The sequence below is a fragment of the Macaca mulatta genome, chromosome 2, assembly GCF_049350105.2.
Source record: "Macaca mulatta isolate MMU2019108-1 chromosome 2, T2T-MMU8v2.0, whole genome shotgun sequence".
NCBI lineage: Eukaryota > Metazoa > Chordata > Mammalia > Primates > Cercopithecidae > Macaca > Macaca mulatta.
In genome coordinates, this window is record NC_133407.1 from 23,300,358 (window position 1) to 23,313,286 (window position 12,929).

At 38.9% G+C, this 12,929-nt stretch overlaps 1 protein-coding gene across 1 annotated transcript in view; it reads right to left on the bottom strand.

The window, feature by feature from the left end:
* Positions 1-12,929, bottom strand: part of RARB (retinoic acid receptor beta) — a 772,903-nt gene that overhangs the window by 422,328 nt on the left and 337,646 nt on the right. The window contains exon 4 of the mRNA XM_028843631.2: positions 73-529. Within this exon, the coding sequence (XP_028699464.1) occupies positions 73-250 (178 nt within the window). The 5' untranslated portion in view covers positions 251-529. The remainder of the gene's footprint in view (positions 1-72; positions 530-12,929) is intronic.

A 12,929-nucleotide genomic window follows, 5' to 3' on the forward strand; every position in this document is an offset into this window, starting at 1 on the left:
AACCATCCTGTTTTCTCAGGTCCCTTCATCCAATCAACCAAGAGAAAAGAGAGCAAATCCAGCAGGACTTACTTGCTGGTGATGGGGTGCTGCACCCACTCGGAGGCGGATGTCCATGAAGGCCATGGAGGGGAGGCAGGGAAAGTCCTCCGATGACAGGTGGAAAAAGTAATGGGTAGGGTGTGGCTGGATAGTGAGTCATGTGTCCATTCACTGCTGGGACCGGACATGCGTGGCCGCTAGTGGTCATGTTTCGGGCCTCACAGAAAGAAAGGTGCTCTGCAGCAGGAATACATCACTCCAGGTCTTGCACGAAAGTGAGGGAAGTAAATGCACTGCAGGAGTTGAGGCTGAGCTGTGTTCTGGGCCAAAGTCAAGATGGTTCAATTGATGACCTTGTTTCTTCCCAGCACGGTTTTTCCACCTCTCATTTTGTTACACTGATTACAGGAAGGACGCTTTCTTCGTTCAGCTTCTCAGTTCAAGACCGGGGAGACACTAGCACCTTCAAATTTCAGAGCTGTCAATTCTGTAAGAAAAAAATGAAAAACATAGGTATATATCACAAAGAAAAAATCTCTCCCTCTTTATCAAGTTATTATACAAAACATTTCCAATACTAATCCAGGTCTCCTAATTCCTTGTCTTCCTACAGTTACTACTTCCCCCTTTTCTCACATTCTAACATAGACTACAACTTTTACACAATTTAAAAATAACTGACCATCTGATATTAAATAGCAAAACCCTCCACTCCTATGTTATTTCGCTGTATCACTCTGCTAAATTTTTCTCCATGGCAGTTAAACAACTTGATATATTACATGTGGGAGTGTTTGTTTTTGTCTGTCTCCCCCATTAGCATGCACTCACCAGGAGGGCAGACTGTTTTTGTTAACAGTTATGCTTTAAGCTCCTAGAAGAGTACCTGACAAAGGAGAGACCCGGAGTATGTATTAGTTGAATGAATGAAATTTTTTTTCTTGCTTTTTTAGGGAAACTATTTAATGCTATTCTAACTGATATGCTTTCAAATTTTACTTCTTTTATATGAATAACTTTGGATTTTATTGTGGCTATTTGGAGTCATATAGCCAAGATAAATAAAATTATAGGAGAAACTATAACCTAATGAGAGAGTAAAACATTACGTATTACTTCTTTATTATCAACATCTTTCACAGTTGTGCATCCATCCATCCATCCATCCATCCATCCATCCATCCATTTGTTGACCCATTTGTCTGTCTATCCAATCACCTACTCACCAATCAAATCTCACTATTATGTGCCAGGCGCTAATGTAGGAACTGGAGATATATATAGTGCCAAAGAACACTAATGTGATTTCTGCCCTCACTGAGTTGCTAGTTTTAACAACTCTTGATTAAGGTCATATTGTGAAAGAAGCATAAACTGCCCCATGATTCATGAAGGACAATCCAGAGATGCTCAACACCTAGGATTCCTTGAGACTGGGAATAGAAGCAGCTTAAATTCTAGAGTAGGCTGGATGTAAACTTCACAGCCTCACCTTAGCCCTGATAACCAATATTAATTAGAAGCTCCCAAACTCTGCCCACTGAATGGCAACCTCTGAATGTATTCACGTGGCACGAAAAAAAAAAAAAAAAAGATTCATGTGGCACAAAACAAGAGTACTTCAAGGCCAGAATAGAGTAGTTGTTAAGAGCATGATTGTAGAGCCAGTCTGTCCAGCTCAAATAATTGTGCCTCTCAGGCAATTATTTGTCCTTTCAATACGTAATTTTTTCCCTATAAAATAAGAATAATAGAATTTACTTCAGAATGGTATTGTGAGGATTAAATGAGGTAATACAACAGAACAACAGTGCCTGGTATATAGTAAACAAGAGGTAAATGGTAAACAGTAAAAGTTTCTATTAACGTTAACATATTTGTTATGTCAAAATAATATACTTCTCACAACAAGCTTGCTGGAATAGACAAGAGGTTTTGGGGTTAGGGCAGGGAGACTATATTATAGTAATCCCAGCAAAAGAATATTAGGACTAAAGCTTATATCCTTGAAGGAAGGAAGAAAACAAGGGATCTGGGTAAGGCTGAGAACAATCACTCATTAAGGCTTCTTGACTTCAGTTTGTGAAGTGAGTCAGTTTGTTTCTTATAAACCCCACAATGTTCTAGTCAAATATAATTTTCACTGACTATTTACCACATGTGAGGCACCTCACTATAAGCTCTAACCCTTTTAAGGCAGATTTTTTTTATTTTCCAGATGAGAAGAGTAAGTCTCAGGGAGTTTCAATGAATTTCCCCCAATGTCACAGAGTAAGCCCTCGGTAAGCCAGAATTTGAATCACCTTCTCTGCTCTTGCCCCTCTGCCAACCTAAGCTTATGTATTTTGAATGCCAATGTTATGCTGGTTGTACTCTACAGTGGAAAAACTCAGTGAGCAGTTGTGATGTTTGCTTCTGTCCTCACTTAGATGACATCTGCCCCAGGGCCTTGAATCCCTGGCCTATTAATATTAAAAACGAACAGTGTCAACAGTGAGACCATATGGTCCCAGGCCCCCTAGTACTCTGCTGAACTTACAAAGGAGATGACATTGCCGGTTGGCTTATACAACACACTAACTCTAAAAATCCCCCCCAAAATATCAATGCCTTTTTCAAACTTTCAAACTACAACTTGTTTCTCTGATGAAAAGAAAGTAAACAGCCTCTGAATCCTTTTTATCTCAGAGGTGCTTTTGATGCTTTTTCTTCTTAAAAACATACATTATCCAATATATTCAATAGCTTTATTTTGTAGTTTGTAGCAAATTAATTAGAAAATAAACAATACCATTTAGTATTTGCTGAGTTTCCACTCAATTTGATTTTTAAATCACACACAAAGCACAGCATTGTTATAAATGGTCTTTCTATCTCCATTTGACAAACTACCTCATTAACTGGTGGAGCTGACAGTTCAGCAAACCCACCCCCGCAGGGCACAATTCTGATTTTTAAAGCTGTTTGTTTGTTTTTTTAACCAACCAGGGACTGGTTGGGAAAAAACCATTATTCCACCCTCAATAATCCTTCATTTCTCTTTGCTTTCAAACACTGCAGATTGTCAGCATCTTGCCTGTCTGGTGGAGAGGTCTGGTATCATGTCTGGGATTTTTTTTTGTTTTCTTTTTTAACTACTTATACTGATAATAGGCAAAAAAAAAAAAAAAAAAATCAATGTGTCAAGAAAATCCCGACATTAGGTTGGTGGAAAATTGTCTGAGCAGTCACTGGGTCTATGTTCACATATGTGACTGATTAAGGCTATTCCTGGAAGCAGAGAATTTCCTTTGTTTCAGGCTTTTAGAAAAAAAGATTAGCAGCGCTCTTTTTTCTTTAAGCTTGATTTGAGTTTGGGCTCATCTGGGGTTCTTTCCTTCACCACCTCAGGCAAAGCAAACAGGAGCTGGTAGGAAGAGAGGAAGGAAGTAGGGACTGGGTTAGGAGGTCTTGGATTTACCAGACAAGAGATTCTATGGGTATCAGTTTAAGATTCTGTAAAAGGGGTCAAGTGAAGAGAAGTAGGCTTTATGTCACGTTTCTCAAACTGCATTTTCTAGAAAATAAGTGAAAAAAAAAAGATTAAAATAATTGTTTGCATAGTTGATACTGTTATACAATAATCAGCCTTTGATAAACAAGATGCCAGACAGGAGGAAGCATGATTGGTTTACTCACTGACCACCTGAATCATACATGCACATTTAGTGGTGGGGCCTTGGTAATCTCTGCAAATCTTAATATTTATGCCTGTGTCTATGATATCTTATTAACCAAATAATTTATTTTTCTATTTTTCTCCACACATATGTATATAATTTTCCTCTAGTTTATTATTTTGGTTCTATGAAAACATTTTTAAAGTAACATTTGAGTGACTTTCTGTTACATTTCATTCACCAGAGGTCGTTTTTGCATTAAGTTTAGCTCAAATTTGCATGTAAGTTTCCAACCTTATACTTCTCAACAATTCAAATTTATTTGATAAACATAATACTTACAACATGATTTTTAAAAGTCAAATAGTTTCTTTAGATCAGTGATTCTCAAAGCGGGTCCCTCAGCTGGCAACATGAGCATCACCAGCAAACTGGTTAAAAATGCAAATTCTCCAGGCCCCACCTGAGAGACCTATGGAATCAGAAACTCTGGAAAAAGCCATCCCTCACCTACGTTCTAACAAGCCCTCCAGAGGACTCCGATGCAGCTAACATTTGAGAGCCACAGCTCTAGACATGAGGTTGGCAAACTTCTTCTGTAAAGAGCCAGAAAGTGAGTATTTGAGACTGCGATTCATACAGTCTCTGTCACTACTCCTCGACTCTCCTGTTGTAGCAACTGATTTCACACAAAAACAGCCACAGAGAATCCATACATGATTTGGTGTGGCTGTATTCCAATAAAGCATTATTTATAAAAACAGGCAGCCTCATGAATTTGACCCATGGCCCATGCTTTGCTGACCCCTGCTTGAGACTGATAAAGAATAACAGCTCTCTATCCTTCCCATTCTTGAGTTCCCCTCAGAAGCAAGTACTTCAATTTCTTTTTTTTTTTTTTTTGAAACAAGGTGTCGCTCTGTCACCCAGGCCTGAGTGCAGCAGCACAATCACAGTTCACTGCAGCCTCAACCACCTGAGCACAAGCAGTCTTTCCACCTCAGTCTCCAGAGTAGCTAGAACTATAGGTGTGTGTCACCACGCCCAGCTAATTTTTGTATTTTCTGTAGAGACGTGGTTTTGCTATGTTGCCCAGGCTGGTCTCGAACTCCTGGACTCAAGTGATCTTCCTGCCTCAGCATCCCAAAGTGCTGGGATTACAGGTATGAGTCACCGTGCCAAGTCAAAATTTTTTTTATCTCTTGGTTCCTACTATAAATATAACTCTCTTAAACTATTGCTCACACACAGAAACCTCTTTCTCCTCTTACTCCCCACATAATTTTATCACAATTTTAAAAATAAAAATCATTTACATTATATTTACATTATGACCAGATAAATATTGTTACAGTTGAGTTACGTGATATACTGCATTTATAGTTTTCTTATAAAATTGTTTTTTTTTTTCCTGGAGCTAACAGCTTTATTTACATAATTTGATTAGTCTTCTTTGTATCTGTGAATAATTCTTTTCTAAATCTCTAACAATTTTGTCTGACATGTCATGTGATAGATGAATTCCACAATTGGAGACGTTCCTCCTGCTCCAGGGCTGATTGGCTTCTTTCCCAGTCCCCATGCACTGATGTCAGACTAGGACTTTCTATTATTGCTTCTCTCTTTTTTCGGAATCCCCATTTCCTGAAACTCATGTCTTTCTTTTCTGGCTTTCTTCAGTTGGTTAGCTTTTTTCCTAAGAGTTTTCTGAAGGATGTTATGTGGGAGGTAAATTTTTTGAGACTCTGCATGAATTACAGTATTTTTATGTTGCACTTCACATATGTTTAACAGTTTGGCTAGGTATAAAATTGTGGATTAGAAGTCATTTTTTTTTAAACAGAATTTTCAGTATGTTGTGCCATTTCCCCAAGCTTTTTACATTGCTTTGGAAAAGTCCAGTATTATTCAGATTTCTGATCCTATGTGTGAAATTCTTCCATTTCTTGTACTCTTTAATCCCAAGGATCCCTTTCTTTGCTTTATTGTGTTATGCACTTGGTAAATGTATTCAATCTGCTGACTCAAGTCCTGTTAGGAAACATTTTATTTTACGCTTCCTTTGCTAATATCTTCCTTAACTTCTGTTTTGCTGTCTCCATTTGGAAATCTTATTTAGATGGTAGACATTCAGAATTGATTCTCTATATTTTCTATTTCCACTTCATCCATTTGTTCTCCTTTCTGGAAGATACCCTCACCTTTAACTTCCAATTACTCTATTGATTTTTACATTTGTGGTAACACATTTTTAACATCTAAGAGTTTTTCTTGTCTTTTCTTATTTATACATTGTTCTTTGTCATGACTGCCATGTATTTTCTGATTTTTTAAGGATATTAAGAACAGTTCTAGGTGGGGCGTGGTTTCTCAAGCCTGTAAAACCAGCACTTTGAGAGGCTGAGGCAGGTGGATCACTTGAGATCACGAGTTTGAGAATAGCCTGGCCAATCTGGTGAAACCCTGTCTCTACTAAAAATACAAAAAATTAGCCAGGCATGGTGGCACCTGCCTATAATCCCAGCTAGTTGGGAGGCTGAGGCAGGAGAATCAATTGCTTGAACCTGGGGGGTGGAGGTTGCAGTGAGTCAAAATTGTGCCACTGCATTCCAGCCTGGGCAACAGAGCAACACTCCATCTCAAAAAAGAAAAAGAAAAAGAAAAGAGAAATGTTCTTTTCAGTGTTTTATTCTGCTTACTATATTATTGACTCTTTCTCTTCACTTTTTTTGTTTTATTTCCATTAATATTAGATGTATTTCTCATTTGTATTGTCTGCCAAATTCTCTAGTCTGTCCATTCATATTCAAAAGAGGAAGTTTATTGCAAATTGTTCTCATGGCTGAACCTTGTCAAATGAGTGAATTTCATAAAAAGTTATATAACTGTTACATTTATTTCATTGTGGGACTCCCCAAATGTCAGATTTATGGGCTTTTTATTTGGGACTCTTGGATAACTCCATTGAGCAATCCTGTAAGCATCTGCCCAGGGTAGGGTGGAAAGAAAAAACCTTATGAAAGACTCTAGTATTTGAATGGAGGAATGAGGCTGTGGCTGCTGGTAGACTTACTATGAAATAAGTAAGTGGCCTTTCACGTCTGTCTTCAGTTTTCAGTCAACCATTACCACCTTATGGTATATTCATGCTTGGTATCTAGAACTCAGTAACCCCTCCGCTTTAGTTTCTTCAAAGAGTAGATTTACCTTTCTTACCAGGGATGGGTGACTATAATCAAGATAAAATTGGTAGAGGAGTGAATTTATCTTCTGCTTACTTGAAACAACAACCAATTTTCCTTTCAATCATCACTTCCTTGTTTCAGGATAGCTGGTGCCTCTGCTCTCTGGGACTGGCCAAGATTCCACAGCTAGTATCTCCTTGCATCCCCTTTTCATCTTCTTCTTTAGACACAGCAATCTGCTTTCAGTACTTTGTTCATTTATTTGACACTGCACATTTGCTCTCCATCTTCCAAAAAAGTTGGTGCCATCTCTTGTCAGTGATTAGCATCACTCATGTTCTTGTTACCTTTGATGATTTATACTTTTTACATCTCTTGTCATTTTAGTGAAGATTTAAGAACAGGAAAAAGTGCATGTCTTTTAATCAATTATATTTCACTGGATGTTCATTAAGTTTAAAAACAAGAGCTCTGTGGTCAAATAAGTTTGGGAAACCTACACTGGATGATTCCTTAACCTTTTCAGCTCTAAATGTCTTCTCTGAAGAGGGAGTTAAATAATAATTTAACCATGAGGAAACGTTTCACTCAAGACCACAGCTGAGACAAGATTAAATCAATAGCTAAATTGGTATTCCCTTGTGGCAAGAGAAAGGCAGTAACAGCACCAATCTGAAATTGAACAATAAAAAAGTGAGATTTGACCTGCCATTATGGACATGCCATGGGGCTGTGTCAAATGCTTCTACAAATATAAATAAAATAAAGATGGGATTTGGCTTGCCTTAGACACACATCTGCAAATATAGTGGATAATGTGAAATGCCACTTAACACATTGATGACTTGATATGTGCTTTCTTGAAGACTCTACCTTGGAGACAGGACTGTTATTGGAGTTGGCCTTGAGACACAGGAGCTAAACACTTTGACATGGTGAGAAGCGTTAGTTTTACATCGTGCTGCCTTCAAGAGTGATCCAAGCAACAAAACAGACAAGATTTTTGGAGAAAATGTATCCATTTCCTCTGGCTGCAATTTACTCACACCATGGCTGATGTGGCTAACATAAAAAACAGAAATAAGTGAAAAAGAGATTTTTAAAATGTCTTGTGACACAGTACAACAAATTCTTTTGTACTTCTCTGGCTGATTTAGAACTTGGTGTGGGAAATCTTTGCTTTGACAGGCACTACATATATATTGCCATTTTTTTCCCAATGTATTTTAGCTCAAACCTCCCTATTTAAGAGATTGGTTCCAGGTAATGCCACTTAAAATGTCTCAAATGCATTCAGCCAAATACCTGTTTTCAGCAAAAATGCCAGGCTCAGCACAAATCCTGTCAGTTGCTTTTGCTGCTGTTCTTGATAGAAAAGAAACATGGATGTAAAGAAGTCAGTTTTGCATGCCTGGTGGTTTTGCAACCTCTCGTATATTCAGCATCCTCATCATAAATATTGCTGATAAAATTACTCTCAACTTAAAGAGAAGCCACAATGGAAAAACTTGAATTTGGCCAAAAAAGAGGCATTTCTTATTTCCTTTTAATTTGGGAATAAAGGAGAAAGAAGAGAGTAATTTAGAGGAAATAACGCAGTCAAAGGAGTCTTAGACCACCAAGTGAGGAAGGATGAAATCTAAATAGCTTCCTCTGCATCAGGAGGGGTCATTTGATACAGTAAAATCTTTTTTAAGAAGCTTATAAAGAATGTCCTTGTATTTGTTTTTAGGCCATTTAAAAAAATACGTAAGATTCCGTCTGCTAAAGAAACAAAGTTCAAATATGACTTTCAGAAAAAACAATAGGCAGAAATGCACATATGTTAACAATATATAAAACACTAAGATTTTACTTCTATAAACTATGAGAGCAGTAATGTAAATAGGGGTTTTTAGGGAGTCATTCAACCCAAAGTTGTTACATCTGCTAGCATTGCACACACATGCTGAAGTCAGCCTTCACCTAAGGTCTTTTCAGGTAGATTTCCAAACATAAGGTGTAGATGTATTGGACTAAAGGTCTGCTGGTACCATTGCTTGTTTTTGAGAAAAGCGGTGGTAGGCAACTCCTTGTACAATAGTTTCCATACTACATATTATGGAATCCTCCCAAGCCTAGGATTTGGTTCTCAAGGAAAATTCAGTTATCTACAAGATCTAAAGGCTGGCAGAAGCCTGTGAGACAGCGTAGAAGTAGTAGTGTGCCCAGTGGGACTCTTCACATTGGATGTTGACCCATCTGTCCTATCAGAGCCTTGCTGCTGATTGGTTCTGAATGCCTAAGACACCAAGAAAGACACACAGAGAAGACGGGCATAGAGATGGAAATGTATACAGAGAAGCAAGGTGGCAGAAGCCATGAGATTAGAGAAACCACGTGTAAACAAGAGACGTGAGAGAGAACAGAGAAGCAAGGTACTGATAAAAACAGACAAAATGAGTCACAATAGCTACAACTGTGCTTCTGAGTGAGGCTTTAGTGAACAGCATTCTAGACATTGTGAGGCCGGTGTCTTTAACCATTGAAACTGGTTTGTATTTTTTCTTTCTTCTTCCTTAAAACAAACTCCAAAATTATCTCTCTAGGCCTTAGATCTCAGAAGGACCATACTAACCCAGTACTTAACTGCCCCTTTTAAGAGAGTAAGGTGCACAATCTTCAGTTGACTGTGATTACAGACCATGACTGAAGGTTGACCTTCACATTGAGATTAAGCCTGATAGGTTGAGTGGGAGTAGGAAGCATTCATTCATGAATGACACAGTGCTGGAAAGAACAAGACAGGGACACAGCTGAGATTCCTGGACTGTTGTAGTTTATAATTTATGATAGAGAGTTAAAAACAGTCACAGCATACTTGCTATAGTCAAACTCAGTATGTATGCATATCCACTTTTATTTGAAAATAAGTTTATGGAACATTTATTCATTTTATAAAAGAAAAATGCACGTAATTAAAACCATAACAGGGTCCCCAAAGTAGCAGATTTAAAAAAGTATTTAATATTTAAATATTACAACATATCTATAATTTTGAGGGGTATATCTATTCTAGAAAAGGAGGTCTAGCCATAAATATATTTTTAACAATTTCATTCATTTGAATTTAAAAGTCAAGACAACAAAAAAGCAAGAATTTTCAAGGTCCATTTGAGTTATTTGTGGTCCAATAAATGAGATAGCCACATAGTTCCACAGGTCAGGACTGTCCGAGTTGCCACAGAATGTCAGGTCACTGAACACATGGGTTGCCCATGCTTCCTCAGCACTAACGCTGGCCTTCCCACCTGTATGAAGCAGGTTCGGCGCACCTTAGGAGCTTCCTATAATGGCAATCAGGATCTCTAATAGTCTTGCTGCTCAATATCCATTGGGCCATGGGTGATATCTGGACCCACTCTCATCAATTTCTTAGGTGAGATCCTTGACCATCCTCCAACACTCACCCCTACTACCTTCCGGCTGAGGTCAAAGATATAATACCTAGTTCTTTCCAGCTACTTTCTCCCCAGTGGCCAGACTGTATCTTCATGCTTCTAGGATCTGCATTTTTATGTCCAAGCCAGGCAGCCAGTCTGGGACTGTCACCACACAACCCTGACCTACCACCTCTGTCTGCACTCATTGTAGCTTGGTCTATTCTTCATCTACCATACTCAGCCCCTTGGAGAGGAATCAGTACCCATTTTGGATACTGTGTGACACACAGTTAGTTCCTTTGAGAACAAGGCCTATGGCCAGGGAAGTTCCCATACACAGGTCTTCTCCTATTCCATGCTCTTTTCATTCCCCACCACCTTTACCTCCTGAGGTCAAAAGAAACATCACAACTGAATTTAGTAAAACTGAGTAATTGGTGTTCCAGAAAATGGATTAGAGGTATGCCTGTGACTTTCGTCTCCCCAGTCTCTAGTGGCTTGGTGGGGCCTGAGAGTGAAAGAATGGGGCCCTTGACTCAATGAGTCCATCCCTTAGCAGACTCTTTACTGACCACCAAGGGCCATGCGCATATTAATTTCTGTGTTCCTTGATGTGGAAAAATGTCAGAAAGCACATTAGAATTATGATATTTTCATAAGGAAGGCAAGACCAAATACTTTTTTTTTTTTTTGAGACAGGGTCTTATTCTGCTCAGGCTGGTGTGCAGTGGCATGATCTTGGCTCACTGTAGCCTCACCCTCCCAGGCTCAAGCAATCTTCCTGCCTCAGCCTCCTGAGCAGCTGGAACTACAGGGAAATTGCCACCATGCCCAGCTAATGTTTTATTTTTTTACAGAGACAGGGTTTCCCTATGCTGCCCAGGCTGGTCTCAAACTCCTGGATTCAAGCAATCTGTTCACCTCAGCCGCCCAAAGTGCTGGGATTACAGGCGTGAGCCACCACACCACAAATAACTTTTCTTCAGGTGTGGAAGAAATGTCTAGTGTCTGTATTTTATTTAAACCAAATTTGATTGGACTCTAAATCCTTATCCTGACACATAATAGGAAATTCAGCTTACTGTTACGGTTTTCTCCCTCTCTCAAGGTTTTGCAACAGAGAGATATGCAGACATTGAAATGCTTTAACATTGCTGGTGAGAATGTCAAATGTTTCAGCCACTTTAGAGAACAGTTTGGCAGGTCCTCAAAAAGTTAAACACGGAACTACCACATAACCCAGTAATTTCACTTCTGGGTGTATACAGTCAAGGGAATTGAAAACATGTCCACATAAAACCTTGTACACAAATGTTTATAGCAGCATTATTCACAATATCCATACAGTGAAAACAATCCAAGTGTCCATTAATTGATGAATAAACAAAATATGGTCCATGTATACAAAATTATATTGATTGACCATAAAAAGGGAATGAAGTAGTGATTGTGGATGAACCTTGAAAACATGATGCTACAGGAAAGAACCCAGACATAAAAGGCCACATATTATATGATTCCGTTTATATGAAATTCTAAAGTAGGCAAATCTTGAGACAGAAAGTAGATGAGTAGTTGTCAGGTGCTAGGGGGAGGAAAGAATAGAGGGTGACTGCTGGTGTGTGTGGAGTTCCTTTTTAGAGTGGTCAAAATATTCTGGAATTAGATTGTGATGATGGTGAACTAATTTGTGACTATATGAAGAACTACTGAATTGTGCATCTTAAAATGGTGAGTGTTGTTATTATTTGAATTATATCTTGATAATTTAAAAAGAATGGCTGGGTGTGTGGTTTGTGCCTGTAATCCTAGCATTTTGAGAGGCCAAGTCAGGAGGATTACTTGAGACCAGGAGTTTGAAGCCAGCTTGGGCAACATAGCAAGACCCTGTTTCTACAAAAATACAAATAAAAAATTTAGCCAGGCATGGGGGTGCTTGCCTATAGTCTTAGCTACTTGGGAGGTTGATGGGGGAGGACTGATTGACCCCAGGAGGTTGAGGCTGACTGAGCTATGATCACACCACTGCACTTCAGCCTAAGTGACGGAGGGAGACCCTTGTCTCTAAAAAATAAAAATAAAAAAATAGGTACATACATACATACACACACACACATACACACACACAAACCAACCCACACACCCATCCCTGGGGTTGGGTTCTCAGGCCTCAGTCCACACAGGTTCTGCTGATATATGCCAAAAGTGTGAGGCCAGATTGTCCTGTGTGTCTGTCTGTCTTGGTCTCTGTACCCTGGGCACAGAGTCTAGCCTTCCTATGGGTACCATACAGCCTCTTTCCCTGGAAGGTTCTCATATCCACGGGGCTCTGCCAGGGTTAGATCTTGGTCCTCACCATGCATACATTCCATGGGCCCCTTCCCGTATTCATCTTCAGGGAATATCTAGAAGATATTTTGTTATGAACTTGCATCTGTTATTTAAAATATATTCAACATTTTGGAAAAAATAAGTGAATAAGATACACACACAAAACTAGCTCTGCAAAGAGATATGCACAAGAATATGTACTAAGAAAAGTGGGAAGGAAAAATGGTGGAAGAGAATGATGAGTGTTTTACATTTATGAGCCAGTGGAGACCATGATGAAAGTATGGAGA